We start from the raw sequence: 25,086 nt of genomic DNA on the forward strand, positions 1-25,086 counted from the left end.
ACACTGATTGTCCAGAGACATCCAGATGGCATAAGCACAACTGTCTAACTGCAACTCTTAACCTTGCAAGCTCAGTAGCACAGGACAGGGCTATAGGGGTGTGGGTGGCGCTGTGGTCTAAACTACTGAATCTCTTGGGCTTGCCAATCAGGTCGGCGGTTTGAATCCCAGCGACAGGGTGAGCTCCCGTTGCTCTATCCTAGCTCCTGCCAACCTAGCAGTTCAAAAGCATACCAGTGCAAGCAGATAAATAGGTAAAGGTGCGACAGGTACCCATTTCCGTGCCCTCTGGCACTCGTCAGTGTCCCGTTGCACTAGAAGTGGTTTAGTCATGCTGGCCACATGACCCAGAAAGCTGTCTGTGGACAAATGCTGGCTCCCTTGGCCTGAAAGTGAGATGAGCGCCACAACCCCATAGCCGCCTCCAACTGGACTTAACCGCCCAGGGGTCCTTTACCTTTTTACAGGCAGGGCTTCCATTTAAAGCCCCCCAGGTTTAGTTGCTGTTATCTGTAGGATGGATTGGGAGACTGTCATAGCTAGATGGGACTTAGGGTCCCATCATTCAGCTTTGTTGAGAGGTCCGCACAATGGTGCAATCGTTTTAACTACCCATGAAGTGAATTCCAGAGCCAATGTAATACCAAATGCCGCTTCTCCTAAGATTTGTTCTTCCCGGGGGGGGGGGGGGGGAGTTGCTCCCTTCTGCATGATCTTAAGTCCTCAATTCAGGCACAGCCCTTGTGGCAAACAGGTAGGGCAAAAGGTTAACTAAAGGGCAAAACAGATTCTTTTGTTTTAGCAACAGAAAAAGGCCTGCGTTTGGGGTGTGCCAGATACTGGCTTTAAACATAGCTATTAGGATGAGAGGGGATCGCGTGCACAGGTCAAGGAAGTTACATGGCCCCACCTTTTTTTGTTGTAGGCAAAAGTGGCTCAGTGGAATTCCCACCGTATTGGCTGACCCAGATCTTTATGGAGAAAGCTATCAATGGTTACTAGCTGGGCCATCAGCTCAGTGCCTTCCAACGCCAGCTTTTCTTATTAAAAGACAGGAACAAAAGCAGTATGGATGCATGCCGCTGCTGCCAGGCATGCACACCTGTGCGCACTGCATCATGGGTTATATGGTCTCTGGTGCTCGCTTCGGCAGCACATATACTAAAATTGGAACAATACAGAGAAGATTAGCATGGCCCCTATATGGTCTCTGACCACAGGGGCTGCAACTATTAACCACATGGTGCCCCTGAACCAGCTGTTGGGCCTGCAAGGCTGCTTTCCCCCAAGCCATGCCCCTGTGCCATACACCTGATGCCAGTTAAGTCTGGCCCGGCCCATATGGGATTTGCAAGCATTGATCAGCAGATGGTTGGATTCCAACAAAGCCCCGTGGTTTTGCACTTGTAGTTCTTGGGCAAAAAAAGTAGGTCACCCAACAACACTGGCATGTCAACTATCTTAACAGGCAACATATTGTGGACTAGAACCTTGTGAATTTGTACACAACAAAACACAAATATACAAAACACATGGGCACCAAAGCGGCAGGGTGATGAAAGTGCAATAATTTATTCATGTGAACACCATCTCTGAAGTCTCGGATTTGGCGGCAAGTAAGGAGACATGCCCTACTCCATTACAGAAAACAGATGGAGAGGAGTGGTGGGGAGAGAACAGAGCAAGCAAACTCCATTTAAGTGCAGAGGCTCATGGGCAGAAGTTGGCAAAGTGAAGCAGAATCCAGGCCAGCTTTCATTTCTCCCTATTACCATGCAGGGCGGAGGAAGAGGAAGAAGGCTCTTAATCCACCTCTTCGATGGTGGGGCCTGAAGAGCCACCGCCAGCTCCTCCAGCTCCTGGGAAGCCCCCAGGCATCCCACCCGGCATGCCCCCGGGCATGCCCCCTGCCCCTTGGTACAGCTTGGTAATGATGGGGTTGCAGACGTTCTGCAGCTCCTTCTGCTGGTGCTCATATTCATCCTTTTCCGCCATCTGAGTGAGACAAGGAAAGAAGAGGTGCGATACCATTAAGGATATTCTGAACTTTAACAAGCTCGGCTTTTGTTTCCCATTCTAACAACAGATTGTACATTCTAGGTAGTAAGTTTTTCTTTGTTTTGTAAAAGTCCTTTTTCAAAGCGTGAGCTTTGGTCTGGGGGAAACCGTTTTTCCTGTCTGTTTTAAATGTTGCATATAATTGATGATATTGTAACCGGTCTGTAACATGGCCCCTTACATTTTCTTCTGATTTCAATTAAGCACCCACCCCCTTCTGTAAAGTGTAGCAATTCCCTGTAAGTTGCCCGTTGTCTATCCATATTAACTCTCTTTATTGCAATAGCCTCAATGGGAGAGAGCCACAGAGGTGTTTTCCTTTCCAGCAAATTTTTATATTTCTTCCAAACTCTATACAAATGCTTCCTTAGAATATGGTTCATAAAGCCTTTATAGACTTTTGCCTTCCCATACCCAAAGGCATGCATGCCAGCCTTATTATTCAATGGATTATTGAATGGTTTAGTTCATGTAAAATATGCAGGGATGTACGGCATGAGAAATGAACCACCGAAAGAGAAGTCATTGATTTAAGGTTGTTTAAATGAGTATTTTGAAATGTAATTTAGAAAATTTAACAAAAATTGTGTGTATACACACACACACACACACGAGAAAACCCTCAGCTGGTTCCAGCCTTGAAGACAGATCAAAAGGGTCTACGCTTCGGCGTTTTGCTCCTGTAGGAAGAGACACTGATTTCTCTGCCCTTCCTTAGCAGCTAGCACTCTTCCCAGGAAACCAGGTTTCAAGGAAAGTTAGATTTGGCTTTTCAGCCAATCTGCAAAGGAGAAGATCTATATTACGCCAAACTTATGCTCCATCACTCGGATGCTTTGGCTGCCCTCTAGTGGAACACAGCTGAACAACACAACAACAACCCACGATTCAAAGGCGAACTCAAAATGCCGCAATAAGGTTCCAACAGAAGTGGAACCGACACGTCACACTTCCACTTGTGCTGTGCCTAGAAAGCATGGGTCTGAGAAATTCTTCCACTGGCCCTGCTCCTTTTCCAAGGGCAGATCAGCAATAGATCAGAACAAACAGGAATCCGGGGGAAACCCGAATTGCATTTGCTCTGATTGAGCGCTCAACAGCGCTTTCCCCCTGTGGGGGAGCCGTGGAACAAGAGAAAACAAAAGCCCTAAGTTACAATTCCCAGGAAAACCTGCAGAGAAGCCATGTTGCATCTATAGCAGTAAACAAAGCCTCGCTCGCCTGCAGTTTGCTGTGCTATACCAAGGCAACTAAGGTTGTTTATCACTGGAGATCTGAAATCCTGTAAAAAAAGACAAAACACCTCCTTCTCTGCCATCACACATTGCTTTACTGCAGGCATGGGGGAGCACTGTGGCGCTGCAGAAGTTGCTCCCATTACCTCTTACTGTTACCCATTTTACAAGGGCATCTAATGGGAGCTGGAGTCATAGAAGCATAGTGTCACAGACTTAGAAGGAACCCCAAGGTCCATTTAGCCCAACCCCCTGCAATGCAGGAATCTCTCAACTACAGCATTCACGACAGATAAACATCCAACCTCTGCTAAAAAAAACCTCCCACAACATACAAAGTGCTGCAGGTTCCTCAACCTCACATTATCCTTTTGATTAAAGGTAAAGGGACCCCTGACTATTAGGTCCAGTCGCAGACAACTCTGGGGTTGCGGTGCTCATCTCGCTTTATTGGCCAAGGAAGCCGGCATACAGCCATGTGGCCAGCATGACTAAGCCGCTTCTGGCAAACCAGAGCAGTGCACGGAAACGCCATTTACCTTCCCGCCGGAGCGGTACCTATATATCTACTTGCACTTTGACGTGCTTTCGAACTGCTAGGTTGGCAGGAGCAGGGACCGAGCAACGGGAGCTCAACCCGTCACAGGGATTCGAACCACCGACCTTCTGATCAGCAAGTCCTATGCTCTGTGGTTTAACCCACAGCGCCACCCGCGTCCCTTCATTTTGATTATTATTTATTAAATGTGTATACTGCCCTTCACCCGCAGATCTCAGTGCGGTTCACAATGTAAAACTGCGATATTAAAACCACAAAATACATAGTAGAAATAAGAGCCAAACCTCCTCGACTGCTTGCAGTATGTGCCTCATGCTGTCCCATTTACCTTAACTTCCCCCTCCTGCTTCACTGTGGCTTCTTTTCCAAACAGGAAGTAAATTCTGAGACAAGTACCGCCGCAGCTCACACCCACTTCCCTTTGTAAGCTCACCTGGTTCCTGTCCAGCCAGGAAATGACCTCGTTGCATTTGTCCAGGATCTTCTGCTTGTCCTCCGGGGACAGCTTGTCCTTGAGCTTCTCGTCTTCCGCCGTGCTCTTCATGTTGAAGGCCAGGGACTCCAGGGAGTTCTTGGCCGTGATCTTCTCCCTCTGGATCTCGTCCTCAGCCTTGTACTGCTCTGCCTCTTGGACCATGCGCTCAATCTCCTCCTTGCTCAGGCGGCCTGCGGCACGAGAGAGAAGCCACACAGGTCAGGGCAAACTGCTAAGCCGGGGTGGGGGGGCTGTCTGCAGGTTATCTGGATGGCCAATGCTCAAGGATGGTAGGAGATGGGACAGAGCAATCTGGCCACAGGTGTCTCCATGCCTGCTCCAAATACACTGATGGTGACTGGATGACAAGAGACACATCATTGTACTGTATGCCAAAATCCAGCCATTACACTAACATTCCCTAGATCCCAATCAAGGATTGATTTCCCCCAGTGGAAGAGGGAACAAAACTTAGGGGTCATCCACACCTCTGTTTCTCCCATGATTTCTTTTTAAAAAGTTTTTATTTATACTTTTCAAGTTAATACATTTCATTAGTTTTACAATCAATTTAACATTTCAAAGTTTGACTTCCTTCCCCCTCTTTCTGCAGTTCCTTAAAGTTATTTCTTAACATCTGCATATCCAAATTCATTTAATTTGCCCCTCTAATTATCGCCTTTAAATATATACTCTTATGAAACTGCAGGTTGTTACAATAATCCTGCCAATGTTTCTACCTGTTTGCAATTTATCTGTAAATATTGAACAAACAGTTTCCATTATTTTATAAATTCTCCCCTGATTTCTAGTCCTGGGTTTGAGTTGGTTATTTTTCTTTAATCTGAAGAAAACCTGGTGGACATTTGTTCCAAATCAGCAGTAAACTGGGGGGTTTCCCAGGGAAAGTGGCAGGACGAAAAAAAGACACAAAAAGAACCTCTCAGACCTGTGACTAGAAATCTTGGGGAAAAGAGAAGTGCGGATGAACACATTTAACCCCCCAGATTATAGCTGAAACAAATCTGGCTGCATTCAGGCAGCACTTCATTCTGTCTTCCCCCATACTTCCTAATTCCCACATGTATTTAGGCGCCAGGCAAAAACATTCCCTCTTCTCCCAGCCCTTTGGCTAATGAAACCCTCTATGGCCTTCTAAATTTTGTGTGTGTGTGTGTGTTACTACGCTGCGCATTTTTGTGCTTTGATATGGTAAGCCGTGCTGTGACCCTCGGACAAAGAAATTTAATTAATAATAATAATACCGCTTGGTTTATTCATTTGCAGAGCTTCACTCCCTATTCCACTGGGCTACTACTGAACAAAAAAATTCAAACCTTCAATGGAATCCAAGCAGAGTTGGCACATTGGCCTGTTTGGGGCATATGTGCTGGTTTTTATTGGGTGCCCAGATTAGCAACCACAAGGATGTGTTGTGATGGGCAAGAGCCTATAGCTGCTGTGCCCGCCCCCCTTCAGCCAGCGTACTCACCCTTATCGTTGGTGATGGTGATCTTATTCTCCTTGCCGGTGCTCTTGTCCACTGCAGAGACGTTGAGGATGCCATTGGCATCAATGTCAAAGGTCACTTCGATCTGGGGGACGCCGCGAGGAGCAGGAGGGATGCCCGTCAGCTCAAACTTGCCCAGCAAATTATTGTCTTTGGTCATAGCACGCTCTCCCTCATATACCTATTTGCGGGAAGGGGGGGTTGAGAAGGAAGGAAGGAGAACACCATGAGGTTAGAAAGCAAAGCTCGGTTCTCCTAACGCAACCACACCACGCAAGAAACTCAGGGTGCGCATCCTTCGGGCAACTACACAAAACCGCCCTTAGCTTCAGTCAACTGAGTCTGTGCCATTGTTTTGGCAATGCTCGGCCTGCTAAATGCAGCGCTCAGACAGCATCCCATAATGCTCCCTTGCCATGGTCACAGTCACCTCCCCTTACCTGAATGAGCACCCCAGGCTGGTTGTCCGAGTACGTGGTGAAAGTCTGGGTCTGCTTGGTGGGGATGGTTGTGTTGCGCTTGATGAGGGCGGTCATCACCCCGCCGGCCGTCTCGATTCCCAGGGACAGAGGCGTGACGTCCAGCAGCAGCAGGTCCTGCACGTTTTCGGACTTGTCCCCGCAGAGGATGGCAGCCTGGACAGCTGTGGGGGAGAAGAGCAACGCAGGTGGTGATGGAGCAGTCAAGCCAACAGTCAGGAATTTAGGCCTGGTTTAGTAGGCTGGTATTATGCTCTTAAGAAGACAATTAGTTTCTCTCCAGTCGTGACCACCGGCTGTTCCAATGCCCTCTGGAGTTTCCTCCAACCTTGGAGAAATTTTGTAAAACCACTTTGGAGAACTGTAGCTCTGTGGGGGAAGCAGCAATCTCCCAAAAACTCCTAGCACCCTCTGTCAGTTGGCATTTCTTAGTGCAAAAGGTATCAATCTGATGTGTACAGATCTTTCCTATTTTAATTAATTCAAGAGCGTTCTGGAAGCTTCTGTGTGTGAAAGAAACAAGCAAAAGGTCTGTGATGTTTGGGTTGTTCCTTCAGAGAAGCTGAGTACACCTGGCTTAAGATTGGTTCTCTTATCTCTTCTGTCAAGGTGATGCTGACGATAAAAATAGGCCAGGAGCAGCCTGGGTTTCACCTTCTGTCTTTCTTTCCTCCTGGTGTGGTGTTCTGTACATAGTACGCTTAGCGTTAAGGTTTTAGTCTTATTGTAAGTTAAGTCTGCTGCAACTAGATTTCTTATTAACTGAATGTATTGGATTTGTGACCATTATGCTCATTTGCCTTCAGTAGCAGTAAAGCTCTGCTGGATGAAATATTAATTGCCTCTGGACTATTTTTGGGGAATCCTGCAACATGTTTAAGCTTTTACTTTTTACGGTACATTGGGATTCTACTCTGGATCAATACTGAGTAGAATTCCATGACACCCTTAACCAACTACAACCCCCAGGGTGCTTTGGGGGAGGCCATGGCTGCTTAAAGTATTGTAGTGCTAGGTGTGGTAAAAAGATATAATGAGGACACCTCCTGAAAGATCAGTGGAATTACAACCTGCTTCTGTCCTGATGAAGCAGGTGGAAGCCAATGCTATTCTATCAGCATTCCCAAATGGTACTATCAACACTAGACTTTTAATGCTTTGTAGAATTAAGTTGAATACTGTGTCCCTAGAAGCCAGGCGTGAAACGTGGCCCTCCAGGAACCTCTATCTGGTCCTTGGGACAGTGCCCAGGCCACAGCCTTTGCTGGCCCCATTCCTGCCTGGCTAGAAATGTATCCTTGGACCCTGCTGACGCTTCTTGCTTTCCTGGCGGGAGTGCGAAGAAACCTCTGGCTTCCACTTGGCTGGAGTATCACCCATTGATCACAAGTAGAGTCACGGCTCAGGAGCATATGAACCAACCCCAGACCCTGTGAGAGGTCTGGAGGACAGCAACACAAGGGCCTTTTCTGCTGTGGCTCCCCGTTTATGGAATGCTCTCCCTGCTAGGCACCTTCACTACATATATTTAGGTGGCGAGTGAAAACATTTCTCTTCAGCCAGGCCTTGAACTGGTTAACATTATATATCCTTTTAAACGTGTTTGTGGAAAGAGGGTTATCCGTCTTGTTTTTGTAATGTATTTTGCGTTTTTATTTTGTGAACCGCCTCAGGATCTTTGGATGAGGAGAGGTATACAGATTTAATAGAGTGGTAACTCATGTTACGGACGGGATCCATTCCGGAGGCCCGTCTGTAATGTGAAAAGCCCACAACTTGAAGCGCTGTGTCTGCGCAGGTGCGTTTTGGCGCTTCTGCACACAGCGCGCTTCTGCACATGCACGAGTGGTGGAACCAGGAAGTAACCCGTTTCGGTACTTCCAGGTTGCCATGGGACATAATGTGAAAAGACACAACATGAAGCAGACGCAACACGAGGTATGACTGTAAATGATAAAGGAGTTAAAAGTGTTGCTCCACCCACTCTGGCCTCTGGCCCCACCCTTGACTGGCATGCAGCTCTTTGATTGAAAAAGTTTCCCCACCCTTTGCTCAATACTTCACTGCCCTTTCTTTGGTATGCAGCATGGTTGAGTAACAAATCCCGATCGACTGCTTCACCCTTACGATGGTTCCAACTCCAGCGTGAACATTAAGAAGAGCTTGGCTGCTGCATCAGCCCAGTGGCCCATCTAGTCTAGAATCTTGTTCTCATAGTGTCCAACCAGAGGCTTATGGGAAACCCAGTGCTGTTTTTCTAGAAAAAGTGGTGCCAGAACTCACCCTGCACCCCTCCCTCATTGTCTTAGAATGGCAGTGGTGCTCACTTGAGAGGTGCAGGAACTGAGTTCCTGTGAGTTCCAGCTGAAAAAAGCCCTGTGGGAAAACCCCAAGCAGGAAGCTGAGGACACCAGACCTCTCCCCATCTGAGGTTTCCAGCAGCTGGGAGAGGCAAGCATGCTACTGAATACCAACAACTGAGGCAGAATACATCCATCAGGGTTAGCGGGCAAAGCCAGGCATCTGCTCAGGCCCCAATAACTGGCAAAGGACCCTCTTCTCATTTTTCAGGAGGCAACTTAAGATGTTTAGATAATGGAAACCAGCTGCCTCAGAAAAGCTGCAGCAGTTACGGAAGAGGAGAGCCTCTGGGTCCCCTGCAGGGACCTGGGTTCTTGGAACGTACCTAAGAATACCAACCCCTGATATCAGCAGCACCGCCTGCAGGACTGGGCAAAATGGTTATCTACTAGTCCAGCATCGTGTTCTCAGAGGGGCCAGCCAGATGGGAAGCCCCAAAGCAGCACCCACACTCACTCTCGCCGTTTTCAGCGATTATTCTTCTGTCTCTGACAGAGGAAGGCAAAACTTAGCCATCATGCTTTCCCCCACTTGCATTTCCTAGAAGGTTGCCACTTCTGTTCCAGCAAAATACAGGACAGGGCGGCTGGGGGTGATTCCCCACCCCCATCTGGTGCTGCAGTGGCTTCAAAGCGATCCACTAAAATCTACTGCAGCCTAACCAGGTGGCCCCCTCTGGAATTTGTCGCACACACACAAATCTGTCCATCTTTCTGGGCTACATGAACCTTTCACACACCCTTTCAAACGCATGCATTTGGAAAGGATCCCTAACTTGGCACAGAGAGAGAAGGACCTGAAATACGGGACAGAACCGTATCAATACAGGACGTAGCATTTTACATCCAAGTATGGGGAAATCTTGCATTATATACAGGACCGGTGGCAACCCTCGTTTCCTAGCAACCAGCACTCTGAGGCCTACCACCTCCGGCGAGGCTCTCTTACCTGCGCCATAGGCCACTGCTTCATCAGGGTTGATGCTCTTATTGAGTTCCCTGCCGTTGAAGAAGTCCTGAAGGAGCTTCTGGATCTTGGGGATGCGGGTGGAGCCACCAACCAGCACAATGTCGTGCACCTGAGACTTGTCCAGCTTGGCGTCCCGCAAGGCCTTCTCCACGGGCTCCAGGGTGCCCCGGAAGAGGTCGGCATTCAGCTCCTCGAAGCGGGCCCGGGTGATGGAGGTGTAGAAGTCTATGCCCTCGTAGAGGGAGTCGATCTCGATGGAGGCCTGGGTGGAGGAGCTGAGGGTGCGCTTGGCCCGCTCGCAGGCGGTGCGCAACCTCCGGACCGCCCGCTTGTTGTCCGTGATGTCCTTCTTGTGCTTGCGCTTGAACTCCGACACAAAGTGGTTCACCATGCGGTTGTCAAAGTCCTCGCCGCCCAGGTGGGTGTCGCCGGCCGTCGACTTCACCTCAAAGATGCCGTCCTCGATGGTCAGGATGGAGACGTCGAAAGTGCCGCCGCCCAGGTCAAAGATGAGGACGTTGCGCTCGCCGCCAACCTACAGGAAGGATGGGCCAGCAATATGTAAAAAGAACCGCGGCCTGTTTTGGGTGGAATTCCAATGCCTTGAACCAAAACTCACCACACAAACATAAATTCCACCACTTAACCATGAACCAAAGAACGGGACTCAATTGCAGACCTGAGCTTGAATTATTGTCAGGATTCTCTCAGAAGATTGCTGGGAACTGTAGTTTCGTGATAGCCCTTAGGACCACGCTCATATCAAACATGTAAAGCACTCCGATACCATGTTAAACGGTTGCGGCTTCCCCCAAATAATTCTGGCACCTGTAGTTCACCAAGGGTGATGAGAGTTTTTCAGAGACCCCACACTCTCTCAGAGAGTTAGAGCTCCCAGAGTTTCTTGGGAAGAGGGATTAAAAGTGCACCAGGAATTGTAGTTCTGGGAGGGGAATAGGTTGGTCTCCGGTCAGCACCCTTAAAGTACAATTCCCAGAATCCTTTGGGAATTGAAAGTGCTTTAAAGGTATGAACTCGACCCAAGAACTTTCTGGGATCTTCTGGCCTAGAAGTGAGGGAAACCTGCGGCCCTCCAAGCTGTTGTTGGGACTCCCACTCCCATCAGCCCCAGCCAGCATGGCCAAGGGCCAAGAACGGTGGGAGTTGTAGTCCAGCAACACCAAGGGGTCACAGGCTTCCCAACTCTGCTCACGAAACATAAGTGTTGTGTCCTCTTCCCTGCAATTCACTGTCCTGGGCTTAGTCCAAACCTAGCAACATGTGGGGGGGGGGGGTAATGAAACCCCTCCTGACCTTTTTGTCCAGGCCATACGCTATGGCAGCTGCCGTGGGCTCGTTGATGATGCGGAGGACGTTGAGGCCCGAGATGGTGCCAGCATCCTTAGTGGCTTGTCGTTGGGAGTCGTTGAAGTAGGCCGGGACTGTAATGACGGCATTGGCAATTGTCTGTGGCAGAAAGAGGGAGAAAGAACGGGAATTAGAGGACTGATCTTGCCCCCATTGTGTTGTTGTTGGTGGGTATTGTGTGGAAGGTAGAGAAAATAAAGGGGGAATTCAAATTTACCTCATAGTCCTTTGCCTCTCCAACTCCACATTCCAAGCTTTTTGTATGTAAAAGGCCCAGAATCAATGCGGAGTACTGCCAAGAAGACCCAGAACCAGTGTACTGGAATTCTGGAGAAAAACTGCTGGTTTAATATACAGACCAGAGCTTCCTGTCACCACTGCTCCCCAGTCATAACTAAACCAAAGTACAGTCGTACCTCGGTTTTCAAACGGCTTAGTTCTTGAACGTTTTGGCTCCCGAATGCCACAAATCTGGAAGTGACTGTTCCAGTTTGCGAACTATTTTTGGAAGCCAAACATCCGACGGGGCTTGCGACGGGCTGGAGCTTCCTGCAGCCAATCAGAAGCTGCGCTTTGGTTTCCAAACATTTTGGAAGTTGAACGGACCTCCAGAACGTATTCCGTTCGACTTCCAAAGTACGACTGTACTTGAAAAGGCAATTGCTCACTTTCACTCCTTTCTACTTATAATTCATTCCCTTCCAGCTAGAATTTAAGACTGTATGCTCCATGTGGCAGAGATCTATCCTTTTGTTTACAAGGCTCCACAAAGTGCGGTTGGCACCAATAGCACAGTGGGCCAAATCTTTTCATTTCTCCCACCCTAGGACCAACTTTAACAGTCGGCGGGGTAACACACCTGAAGCCTGAGGAAGATTCTGAACATTTCCATGCCGTTTTGGTGATTTATCACGTTTCAAATTCAGATACACAAAACATTCTTCTTCCACTACATTGTAGAATTTGGTTTTCATGATGTGTTTTGCTGTTGTTTTTCTCTATTACCTATTCTACATCTATTTTGAAAACACCACCTCTGTACTGATCTGATGTTTCGTAACTTTGATTATGGAGTTTACTTTTCCAAATTTTTCATCTTACTTTAAAAAAAAAAAAAAGCTTTATAAAAATAATCTGGCATTAAGAAGATTGAACCCTCCACTGACCAAGCTGGTGAGAGGAGTTTTCAGTCCTGCTGGCTGCAGGGGTTTCCTCCACTAGCACATTCCCAGCAGGACTGAACCCTACTCCTTTGCCCATCCGGGTGAACTTGTTGACACCTGCAAGCTTCTTTTCTCCAGCTCTGGAGGTCAGGACTCGAACCAATGGCTTCGAGTTACAAAAAAGGAGATTCCGACTAAACATCAGAAAGAACTTTCTGATAGTAAGAACTGTTTGACAGGGGAACAGACCCCCACAAGAGGTGGTGGGCTCTCTTTCCTTGGAGGTTTTTAAGCAGAGGTTGGATGGTCATCTGTCATGGATGCTTTAGCCGAGATTTCTGCATTGCAGGGGGTCGGGCTAGAGGACTCTCATTATCCCTTCCCAAAGCTACAGTTCTGTGATTCTATGAACTGGAACCCCCTGGCAAGCCCAAATTTGCCCACTAGCCAAAGGTTCAACCACCCCACTGGCATAAGCAATAATCCTTCACTGCAGCTGGGGCCAACATCCTTCAAGGCTACCCACCTTGCCCAGGTAGGCCTCTGCAATTTCCTTCATCTTGGTGAGAACCATCGACGAGATCTCCTCGGCATAGAAGGACTTTGTCTCCCCTTTGTACTCCACCTGCACCTTGGGACGACCCCCGTCGTTGATGACCTGGAAGGGCCAGTGTTTCATGTCCGAATGGACCACGGGATCATCGAAACGGCGGCCGATAAGGCGCTTGGCATCTGGGAAGAGGAGAGGCAGGGAAACAGTAATGAGAGCTTCCAAGGAACAACAGCTTCCTTCAGGGAGCTAAGAGATGAGTAAGTCAAGAGCTCCATTATTCACATGCACTTAATCCACGTCCCCCTTCCAGGCGCTCCATGCCAGCAGGGGGAAAAGTGGGCAAAGCAAGAAATGTAAATTTTACCTACACAAACGAGGCTAATTTCTACACACCCCTCTCTATCCTCCCTCAAGGGGCTGCTTCAGAAAAGCCGGTGACTCCTGAGGGAACGGGACCCCAAACCAAGGAGTCTGTGCCATCAGCTGCTTCAATCTCTGTTGCCTCTGGCCCCATCCACCCCTGGAAAGCGGGAGGCTGGGAGGCTGCATAAGGAATTTGTGCTTTCAAGCTCACACACCTGATCAGCTGTTCTCTACACATCAGCCAGCACTAGAATAAAGCCATCCATGAGATTGAGGTTGAATCCTGACAAGAAGAAGTACTGTTTTGGGGGGACAGGGGGTGAGCTGGTGTGGAGGACTCCCTGGTCCTGAATAGGGTAACTGATGCGCAGAAGGACCAGATGCGCAGCCTGGGAGTAATTTTGGACTCACAGCTGTCCATGAAGGCACAGGTCAAATTTGTGTCCAGGGCAGATGTCTACCAGCTCCATCTGGTACACAGGCTGAGACCCTACCTGCCCGCAGACTGTCTCGCCAGAGTGGTGCATGCTCTGGTTATCTCCCACTTGGACTAATGCAATGTGCTCTATGTGGGGCTACCTTTGAAGGTGACCCGGAAACTACAACTAATCCACAATGCGGCAGCTAGACTGGTGACTGGGAGTGGCCGCTGAGATCATATAACATTAGTCCTGAAATGTACACTGGCTCCCAGTACATTTCCGAGCACAATTCAAAGTGTTGGTGCTGACCTTTAAAGCCCTAAATGACCTTGGCCTCGTATACCTGAAAGAGCGTCTCCACCCCCATTGTCCAGCCCGGAAAATGAGGTCCAGCTTCGAGGGCCTTCTGCAGTTCCTTCCTTGCGAGAAGTGAAGTTACAGGGAACCAGGCAGAGGACCTATTCGGTAGTGGTGCCCACCCTGTGGAACGCCCTCCCGTCAGATGTCAAGGAAATAAACAACTATTTGACTTTTAGAAGACATCTGAAGGCAGCCCTGTTAAGGGAAGTTTTTAACGTTTAATGTTTTTAATATTCTGTTGGGAGCCGCCCAGAGTGGCTGGGGAGGCCCGGCCAGATGGGTGGGATATAAGTAATAAATTTATTATCCTCCTCTTCCTCCCAAAGGATCTCCCTGGGAGGATGAAGCGGGGTCCCTCAGCCCTCGGATGGAGCTTATCACCCCTCCAGATGGTGTGACAAGGCCCGGCGTCGAGTTCTTACCGAAGACAGTGTTGGTGGGATTCATGGCCACTTGGTTCTTGGCAGCATCGCCGATAAGGCGCTCTGTGTCCGTGAAGGCCACGTAGCTGGGGGTGGTGCGGTTGCCCTGGTCGTTGGCGATGATCTCCACCTTGCCATGCTGGAAGACGCCCACACAGGAGTAGGTGGTCCCCAAATCAATGCCGACAGCTGGACCCTTGGACATTTTGGCTGCAAGGGGGAAGGCGACACACCAGTGACATCAATGCAAGAAGTGACAACAGCCCATTAATTGCTTAAACATACAGAAAAGTGTATTGGAGTTCAGCAGCATCTGTTCTAGCAAGGATCCCGCCATGTGTGCAAAACATCTGCATTGGCTGCGGGCCCCTGCTAGAACGCACTAGACAAGGCTCTGGGGAAAATTTAACCCAGACATAATCCAACAAAATCTTTCCAGGGGACCACAATGCAAACCGGCTACCGCTGTTCACGTGCAAAAATCTTGGACATGCTTGCAGGAGTCATTATGCCAAAATTTCCTGCTCTCCCCCTGCCCCCCCCAAAAAGCCTTAGGATCCTTCAGCTCCCAAGTAGGGAGACCAGGGTGACGCAGGGAGATCGGCGTTAACAGGCTGGCTTACAATCCCAGCAAGAGTCTGATGAGAGATCGCTTTATGCAGAATGCAGACCTGAGAAATCACACTGCATTGGATCCATTGCTACAGGTTAGAAGACTGAGGAACCTCTGAGTATCCTGGTGGATCTTTAGGATAAGATACCAAAAAGTGTCCCTATTGATAAAGAACAAGGTAACGGGCAACTTTCCATGCCCAAAAGAATGTGACCATCACCAACATTTCTTTTTTGTACTGCCATGCTCACGAAACTGAAATTGCTTCACTGTGTGGCGAGCGTCTTATGAGAGCTTAAGGGGAAGTCGCCACACCAAATACTCAGAGGTTGCAGTTCGTTATAGCACTGGCTCTTCCTGTACCGCTCCTAGCACAGCACATGCTGGAAGCAGTATGGGAAGAACCCCAGAGCCACGTGAGCTGGAAATCAGAAAGCTGGCAGCAGATCTATTTCAGAGAATCAGAGTTGGAAGGGACCACGGGGGTCATCTAGTCTAACCCCCTGCAATGCAGGAACCTTTTGCCCAACATGCGGCTCGAACCCACGACCCTGAGATAAAGAGTCTCATGCTCAACCGACTGATAAATCTATTTAGGGCTAAAGGAAAAAAGCTTGGGTGCTTCCAAGATGCAGATGACTAGACCTTGCAGAGTGCTCTGCACATGCTCAGGGGCACTCTGTAGCCAGCTTGCCAATGCACAGTGCAGCCCCAGCGGTGGAAGAGCACCGACTTCCAGACAAGCTGGCTTCTAAACAGAGAGAGCGAAGATGGCACGTGGCTACGAAGAGCGGTAGGGAGATGCAATCACAGCTGCAAATGAAAAACATAGCAGGAGATCTGAGGTGCTCCCCCCCCCCCAGCACCACTCCTAGCAGCTCCTACGGGAGGGCAAGGTAAGAAACACTGGGACTTGGCTGCAGCCAAGAAGGATCTGCTTTCAGATTAAGCCCTGCAGTTCAGAAGTCATGGTGTGGGGGTCCAAGAACGGGCAGTAGTTAAGCAAAACAGTACTGGGTCCTATTCTCGGCTTCAAGGCATGCTTGGCAGGGTTGCTGGCAGTCTGAAGGGCACAGCTGTTGCTCAAGATCAGATTATATATAAAAAACTACACACACCAGTAGCCAACTCTGCCCTAGGTCGTTAAGGCGGGGTGGGGTGGGGGTGGAGACAGCCGTTTGGGGCTGGGCGGCTGGACTTTGCAAGAGTCTCGTGCCATGCCGCGCGCTCTCCCTCCTTAGCCTGTAAAGATTTTTCGAGAATTCTGCTACAGGGAGGGCTCAGAGACTGCGGAAGACGGCGCAGTGAGCCAAGCCAAGAAACCGCAACAGGCGAAGGAGCTCAGAAACCCTCCTTCCTTCTCGCTCCCCAAGAAAGCCTCTGCTTCCAAGACCACCCTCTGGAGCAAACCCCCCCCCCACTAGACTCCCCTTCCTTTCCTGGAGTTTTTTTTTAAAAAAAAAACGAAAACCAACCCCTGGAGTGCTAACCATAGCTGTCAACTTTTCCCTTTTCTTGCGAGGAATCCTATTCAGAATAAGGGAATTTCCCTTTAAAAAGGAGAAACGCTGACAGCTATGGTGCTAACTTTTCCATCCCCCTCACTCAAGATCCTAAATACCTAGAGAGGTAAAGTGTCAGGGCTTCAGCAGAGTCCTCCAATCTATTCTGGAGCAATTTCCAGCTTAGGGAACAACATGGAGTGCCTCTGGGCATAGTTAAGAGTGTGTTCCCCTTATTTAAGTCTCATCTGCCTCCAGACATCTGGGTTTTCTTTTAAGTGTGTGTGTGTGTGTGTGTGTGTGTGTGTGTGTCTCCTTTTATGCCAATAGATCTGTGCCTCAGAACCACAGGTGGCAGGCAGCGTTTAGGGAAAGGAGGGGGAACAAGCCCCCCAGATGCGGCAGGACTACAACCCCCATCTTCCTCGGAGCTGATGGGAGTTGTAGTCCCATGATACTTGTGGAGGGACACAGGTGCCCCCAACCCCTGGTTTGGGGTGATGGAGCTAGGCCTGAGGAAATCCAGGTTCAAATCTCCAATCAGCTACAAGGTGACCCGGTAATCTCAAGCAAATCACTCTCCAGAGGAACGCGAGACGCTGCCTTTCTCCTGACCATCGAGTGCCAATCTGTCTACACTGGCTGGCAGCAGCTCTCCAGAGTTTCAAGATGGGAGTCTTTCCAAGTCTTACCCAGAGGTGCCAGAAATTGAACCCAGGGCCTTCTGCACAAGAAGCAGATGCTCTGTCCCCTGACCTACAGCTCTTAAAAATCAGCACTGAATGGGAAACCATGCACACGGGACAACCACCTCTTGCTGTATATGCTAAAGCTCCTGAAACAAGGCCCTATGTTATTTTACATAAAATATTTCTGCCAGGTCGAAGGAGGCACACACCTACGTCCCACCATTTGACGCTTCTTTTGAACACCAGAAACTTATGCTTTTATGCTCTTGAGGCACAAAAATGTGTCCCCTTGCTATATTCCAAGTGCAGATCGTTCCAAAGCAGTAGTTAGGACACATGAACAGCCAATGTTTGCAGATGCAGTCTTCTGGGCACCCAGCCAAGCCTAGGTATATCCCCAGAAGAGTAGAGGAAAAACTACTCTAAACACATTTAATTGGAGAATGGGATGGAGTACCAACTCCCATTTCCCTTCCAGAAAAAAGGCGTGTGTTCACACCTCCTGGGCAGCCAGTTTCCATTGGCTCCATTATTATTTTTTGTGAGGAGGGGGGAGCTATCCTACCAGGCTCTACGCCCCACCCACCCGTGGCAACCCCAAAGAAGGCAAAGTCAGACAGGCACCTGAGGAAACCAAACACTCCACCCCTTTCAAGTCCCTTCCAACAGGTTTTAAGTGTGCATGTTATGCACTCTGAATTCATCCAAATTAAGCTACCATCTGGGCAATAGCCAGCTTTAATCATACACAGAGTAAGACCCACTGAAATCAATGGGCTTAAGGAACTTTATTGATTTCAACAGCTCCACTCAAGAGCACAATTTTTGGCAGCAAACCTTAAACCCCCCTGCTTACCTGGGAGTAAACTCCATTGAAATCAATAGGGCTTACTGCTGAGTAGGCATGGTTCGCATTAGGCAGTAAGTTGGATATGCAAATGAATTTGCAAATGAAGCTGTCCTATGCAAGTATTCAAAATACTGATTGCACTTGTTGCAGGAAACTTCACCTAACTGAATCCTGTTGCCTTTAAATGAACAGGAACAGCTCTCCCAGCCATCAGTTGGCAACTGCTATTTTTTTTTTTTTAAAAAAAAACCGCTTCAGTTCTAACATGAATTGTAAGAATGTACTCCCAGGGCAATCTAAGATGTACAGCTGTCTACAGGCTGATGTTATTCAGAAGTACACATCTATTTTAAATTCCTAATTACTCTTTGGAGGGGAAACAACACAGTCCAGTGCTCTTTTGAAGAACTGCTGCCAGCCAGAACCAATTAGACAGAAAAAGATATGAATCAATCCATACTTTATTTATTTTAAAGATTCCAAACCACCCTAATGGATTCTGAGATAGTAGGTTGTTAGTTATTGTTGTTAGTAGCAATACCACCAGAAGGAGCAAGGAGTTAAACCTTGCAAAATAGTCACCAGCCAGTTCAGTGGAAGCTGCCCAGAGAACTGCGAGTAACGGGTGTTGTCTGCCTGTAATTTTCCACGGTAAAGCTATAGTGGGCGCTTATATTTAGAGATGGCAAATATCCACCTATTTAAGTTGCTCCAAACTGAATGCCTCAACATCCAACGATGGCGTTCTGGTACTCGCCAACGAACGCAGAACCCAAGCGTCCGGGCTCAGCGCTACTTTGCGCTGAATTAGCTATAAATCCTAAATTCCAGGCACGCCTGCCTGCATTAAGTTCCACAAAACATAACTGCGCGATCCTAAGAGGATTTGCAGTCGCACAAGCCGGTCCTACGCATCTGACGCGAGCCTTCAACAGCGGCCACTGAAGCTGCATATACAGTATAGGCTTGCGTTTAGGAACAAGCTATTAATAAAACCCGAGCTGCGTTTGCAAGGGAGCAAGCTTTGCTGAATGATCAATGAGAGCAAGTTCTGAGTTGGAACACGGTCAGGATCGTGTAAATAAAGCGTCTGCAAAGCCCATAAGAAAAGGGCTATCAGGATCGTAACTTCCGCAGCCCGTCCCAAATTCGCGCACAAAAAAAATAGTGGCAAAAGATGCGTTCGTCGCCCCTCCCCAGTTTGGGGTGCTCGCTGGCCCCCAAATTCCAAAGACTCGTTTCCAAACGCAACCAACGGCGAAGCTCAGGTCAAGCCCTAGAACCGAACCCGTGTTTTACGCCGCGGTGCAGCAAAGCCACTCTGCACTATGCTCAGGGGCACTCTTGCACTGGAAATGAACCCATCCGCTCCACAACGGAACTGCAGCAGCCCGAATGCACGCAGCCTCTTCACTTTCGCGCGGTGCAATCCACAGGAACGACCCGCGCTTGGGGATCCCTCCTGCGAGGATCCCCCGCGATCCTTACTGGAATCCGAGGGAGCCCGCCCCAGACGCCTGGCTGCAAACGCGGGAAAAGTGCGCAGTTGTTGAGAGACGCCAAACTTCTGCTCCCACCCATGCATGCACATAAACAAGCTGCAATACAGCCATATATACCTTATGCAAGATGCAGCCCCTTTTTCTTCTGACAGCAACTGGAAATAACAATTGGAAAAATTGCTATCTATATTGAAAGTGCGCCGCAGCTGCAAACAACTGGAGAGCGTCGGCACGCGCGCGCCCGCCTGCTACTCCCAGGCTTTATATGCAGACCGCCCTCCCCGCCCCTCTTATTGCGCGCTCTAGTGCATTTTTCTCTTCCCCACCCCGTTTAAGGGCGCTGACACTTTGCAGAAGCTTCTCGACTTGGCTTCGAATCCGTCCAATCCGGGCCCGGCTCGACTTGTCTGTCAACGAGGGAAGGGGCGGGGCCGGGCTCCAGCTGTCCTGGCGCGGGAGTGGAACTTTCAAGAAGCCGAGGGAGGGGAGGATCTGGTTTCGCGCGCCCCGTTTACACGGCAACCCGGAGTGACACTCGGTGCTCCATAAATAAAAAGTTTCCCGTTGGAGCTATGAGTTCAGTTTCTAATTTTGCAGTTGGGGTGCGTGGTTATTTTTAGGGAGAAGGGCAGGCGTGGGACAGGAGAAAGAGAATAAGGATCTATATAGAAGACCACCTGGAAAGTTTATGGCCAAAGTTAGGGTTGGTTTTGTGTGTGTTAGGGGGCTGCAATGTTTGCTTCTAAACTCTCTGAAGGGTGTTGCAGAAGCAAGAATCTGCATCTCCAGGACATAATTTGAATGGGTGTGAAAAAGCACCTCTGAGCATATGCAGACTGCTTGTCCAAAATAGCATACCTAAGCATATGAAGCATTAGAGGAAGGTGGCCTCTTCCTTCTCTGCTCCACCCCTTTGCTAATATTTATTAATTTGATTTATATCCCACCTTTCCTTCAAGACGGGGTACGTGGATTTTTCACCTCCACGTTTTATCCTCGCAAACAATGCTGTGAGGTAGGTTAAGCTAAGAGACAGTGACTGACCCAAAGCCACCAAGCCAAAATTGCAGAGTGGGAAGGGGCCATGAGGGTCATCTAGTCCAACCCCCTGTGATGCAGGAATCTCAGAAATCTCCTTGAGCCAAGTCAAGTGATATGTGACTATTGTAATGGATGAACATTATCCGGACACTTCATTACTGAGTTCTCCATGCACCTGAGGTTTGGCTGGCCTTCAAGTCAGGACAGCGGCTTAAGAATGGCAGACCCTGCCCTGTGGAACTCCCTGCCAGTAGATACTCAGCAGGAAACATCCCTCCCTTCCTTCAGAAAACTTTTGTTGTTGAGACAGGCCTTTACAACATGATTTCTGCTGCCCTCCCTCTTATAACCAGACAGCATTTATTTATGTTTTAAATGATTGAATCATAGAATTGTAGAGTTGGAAGGGACCCCAAGGGTCATCTAGTCCAACCCCCTACAATGCCAGAATCACAGCTAATGTTTTTCTGGCTCTTTTGTTGATCTTATCCCCTGTGTGCTGTACTCCACCTTCTTTTTTTTGGGGGGGGGAATGCAGGTTTTGTGTCGCAGTGGTAGACACTTGGAGGAAAATGGGATGGATGCTTTCATGGGAAACAGAGTGTTTCTCTTTAACACCCTCTGTATCTGTTTTCCTGTTAAATGAACATCACAGGCTCCTTCAGCTCTAACATTTTTCTTTAGACTGCAGTGTCTATTAAGACTAGGTACATGACTCTCAAGCGGAAAAACACAGCCACCCTCAGGGACCATAATTTGAACTTTGATTACCATCGTGTATCTCAGTCTGTACTTTCCCACTCTTAGGTTAAAAACAACATCTTTCCTAGACTCGGTTGTATTAAGAAGCAGTTGCTTAAGATTCCAGGACTGCACCATTTTTATTTTTGCCTCTTATCTCAGGGGTGTTTCACTTAAAAGAAAGGACCCTCAGTAAATTTTGACATTTTGCTTCTAGGTTGATCATATTTAAGAGAAAAACTACAGCTAACCTTTTTCATGGGCTTTATAAATAAGCATGCTTAAACCTGCCTGTTTTTATTTTGAAGGGGTGGGAGAAACCCATTCACAGGGCCCCAATCCAGAATGCAGTCCTGATCCAGACTGAGGGCCTGCACCAGTCATCTGCTGAAAACTACAGTGGTACTTCAAGTGACAAACGCCTCAGGTTACAAACTCCGCTAACCTGGAAGAGTTACCTCGAGTTGAGAACTTTGCCCCAGGATGAGAACGGAAATCATGTTCCGGCAGCGCAGCAGCAGCTAGAGGCCCCATTAGCAAAAGCACGCCTCTAATTAAGAACAGTTTCCGGTTAAGAACGGACCTCTGGAACGAATTAAGTTCATAACTAGAGGTACCACTATTCAGTGGTACCTCGGGTTAAAGATGCTTCAGGTTACAGACTCCATTAACCCTGAAACCTCGGGTTAAGAACTTTGCTTCAGGATGAGAACAGAAATCACGCAGCAGTGGCGCAGCGGCAGCGGGAGGCCCCATTAGCTAAAGTGGTACTTCAGGTTAAGAACAGTTTCAGGTTAAGAACGGACCTCCAGAACAAATTAAGTTCTTAACCCGAGGTACCACTGTACCCAACTTGCCATTCCTCACCAGCCTACCAGGAAGCAGCCAGGAGTGAGCAAATAGCAGTTGCAGCCAGTGTGTCAGGTGTCAGACTAAAGGTCTGGAAGGCCAAGGTTCAAATTTCCCACTCAGCCATGAAGCCCACTGAGTGCAAGTTGAAATCTCTCAGCCTAACCAACCTTGCAATGTTGTTGTGGCACCAGGCTTGGCTCCAGGAGTTGCCGGAAGAGCAGAAGGTGCCACCCAACTGCCTTAGAGACTCCACACTGGATTTGTAATAATAATAATAATTTATTACGGCCGTAGGCCCATACAGATAAAAACAAGACATAAATAACAGCTTGTGCACGTGGGGGAAAAACAGCCGCTAAAACACTACTATAACAATAAAATACTATAAGATGGAATGGCATACTACGCCTTAATTAGCTTGTGGTGCTCCTTGGCCACGCTTTTGGGTAAGGACAGCGACCAGGAACCTAGCCACTTTCAGGGTCGTATGGGTATCCTTATCCTGCAAGATTTGAGCAAGGTGGAATTTTGGTGGGGTACCCTCTACTTTCTGTATGATTGATCCCAACAAATTTGCCCGTGGCACCTTGAATAAGGGGCAAGTGAACATAATGTGCTGAAGCGACTCTGGCGTCTCCTTATCACATTCGCACATGGCGGAGGCTTGGCCCTTTGAGAATCTATGTCTCAGGACATTGGAGGGAAAAACGTTAAACCTCGCTTTGGTGAAGGCCAGCCTATGGGCAACAGTCGAAAGAGAGGAGAGGTATGATGGAACGCAGTAAGTTAAAGTGATACCAATGTTCTGGGGCGAACAAACACCTCCCCCCAGCATATATGGATTTGTGTACGGTTTACTCCTTAGCTTTTTATATGCCACAAAGCAGTGGAGGTTTAGGAGCAGAGTTTTCCTTCTTCTAGATGGGCTCCCTTCCCAGGTTGATGAGCCTCATCTAGGGGAAGTCTAATGCTTATGGCTTCTAGGAGCTACAGCTGAGAGCTGAGTGCTGGGTAGAAGAGTTTGGATTTGATATCCCACTTTATCACTACCCTAAGGAGTCTCAAAGCGGCTAACATTCTCCTTTCCCTTCCTCCCCAACAACAAACACTCTGTGAGGTGAGTGGGGCTGAGAGACTTCAGAGAAGTGTCACCCAAGGTCACCCAACAGCTGCTTGTGGAAGAGCGGAGACGCGAACCCGGTTCACCAGATTACGAGACTACCGCTCTTAACCACTACACCACACTGGCTTTTGGGTAGAGACCAAAAGTGGCCAAACTACCCCAGAAGAAGCATGACGTCTCCCCCTAGCCCTCCCCCTCCTCTAGCTCCCCATAACTGTAATTATAAATAAATAAAGCAGCAGAACTGGGAGCACACATTTTTGAGCAGGGCCTTGCAAGGGTGTTGTTGTTTTTCCAAAATAACAGCAGATGTCAGATGAAGCATGCTTGAATAATGTCACACGTAGGTTGGAGCTCAGGCTGGTAATCTTTCCTAAATGGCCGAATGATGACGCCTGGACCAGGAAATGCCCAGTAAAGCCAAGTGGCCTTGTTTCACCTCTCCCTGACCTTCTCTGCCGGTGTAAACCAACACCATTTGCCTTCTGAAGTCCAAAGCGGCTGCCCTCTCAGTATACGAAACTAGCAGCCAAGAGGGGTGACACTACAGAGAACATTCTGGATCCCGTTTCTTGCCTTTTAACAGCAGAGACAAAAGTATGTTCATTTGTCAAGTTGCAGCCAGACACCTGTTATTGGTGCATTCATGGGGGCAGGAAGAGAAATAAAAATAACAATGCAGCAAACAGAAATTAAACTGGTGAAAGTTTTCTCATTGCTGCATCTGCAGGTCAGGAAAAAAAACTCCACAATTTCTTTGGTGTGCGCCAGGGGAGAAGAGCCAGTTTAAAAGACCCACATTGGCTCCCAGTACGTTTCCGAGCACAATTCAAAGTGTTGGTGCTGACCTTTAAAGCCCTAAACGGCCTCGGTCCAGTATACCTGAAGGAGCGTCTCCACCCCCATCGTTCTGCCCGGACACTGAGGTCCAGCGCCGAGGGCCTTCTGGCAGTTCCCTCATTGAGAGAAGCAAAGCTACAGGGAAGCAGGTAGAGGGCCTTCTCAGTAGTGGCACCCGCCCTGTGGAACGCCCTTCCAGCAGATGTCAAAGCGATAAACAACTACCTGACATTCAGAAGACATCTTAAGGCAGCCCTGTTCAGGGAAGTTTTTAACATGTGATATTTTAGTGTATTTTTGGTTTCTATGGAAGCCGCCCAGAGTGGCTGGGGAGGCCCAGCCAGATGGGCGGGGTATAAATAATAAATTATTATTATTATTATTATTATTATAAAAGGTTGTCAACTGTTTAGGGGAATTTTCCTTTTTCAATGAATTTCTATCACTTGCAGCCTGCAGGCTACTGGAAATACAGTAAAATGCTAGCAGTGCAGACACAAAGGAAGAATAAGTAAGCTCCCTGTTTAAAATGCAATAAAAAAAATGCATTAAAACCTCCTGAGATTATTCATGGATCTAATTTACTCAGATTAATGCCTTTGCCTTTACAAACCACTGATATTTGGTTCACGAGCCTCACTCGGATTTTCTACGCTGCAATTGCAAACTGTGCAACTTGAGAGGATAAAGGAATGTGCTATCTGTACATACACAAGGTTTACAATACAGACAGCAGTAGAAGCCACGTGTACATGGTTATACCACTGAGTTGCCCACAGCTGACATCTGGGGGAAGCCACTGCATCAAGCAACTCCTGCTGCTGAACTGTGCCAGCTGGTCAATATAAAAGCAACTGTGCCTGAGTTTTGATTTTCCTCTTCCCTCCCTGTGCCCCTTCCCTTGTGTGTCGTGTTTTTGTTTTTTTAATTGTAAGCCTAAGGGGAGGGATTGTCTTGTCTTGATTGTATGCAAGTCACTCTGGGAGCCTTTTTAGTTGATGAGTGGGGTAAAAAAAAAAAATGCTCCAGATTTGTT

The 25,086-nt window shown here is 48.3% G+C and overlaps 1 protein-coding gene across 2 annotated transcripts; it reads right to left on the reverse strand.

The window, feature by feature from the left end:
* Positions 1-1,548: 1,548 nt before the first annotated feature.
* Positions 1,549-19,730, reverse strand: LOC309538059 (heat shock cognate 71 kDa protein-like). Of its 2 annotated transcripts, none has more exons than XM_082233299.1 (9): positions 19,571-19,730; positions 14,298-14,507; positions 12,704-12,909; positions 10,961-11,113; positions 9,626-10,181; positions 6,278-6,480; positions 5,820-6,018; positions 4,286-4,518; positions 1,549-1,995 (listed from the first exon to the last, which is right to left on the reverse strand). In XM_082233299.1, the coding sequence occupies exons 2-9, from the start codon at positions 14,500-14,502 to the stop codon at positions 1,804-1,806; spliced, it is 1,947 nt and encodes a 648-aa protein (XP_082089425.1). In that variant the 5' UTR covers positions 14,503-14,507; positions 19,571-19,730; the 3' UTR covers positions 1,549-1,803. The 2 variants fall into 2 exon arrangements, with proteins under 2 accessions (XP_082089425.1, XP_082089424.1); XM_082233298.1 differs by lacking the exon at positions 19,571-19,730 and adding an exon at positions 19,440-19,545.
* Positions 19,731-25,086: the final 5,356 nt, after the last annotated feature.

This window comes from Podarcis vaucheri (assembly GCF_965113315.1).
Source record: "Podarcis vaucheri genome assembly, chromosome: 7".
Classification (NCBI taxonomy): domain Eukaryota; kingdom Metazoa; phylum Chordata; class Lepidosauria; order Squamata; family Lacertidae; genus Podarcis; species Podarcis vaucheri.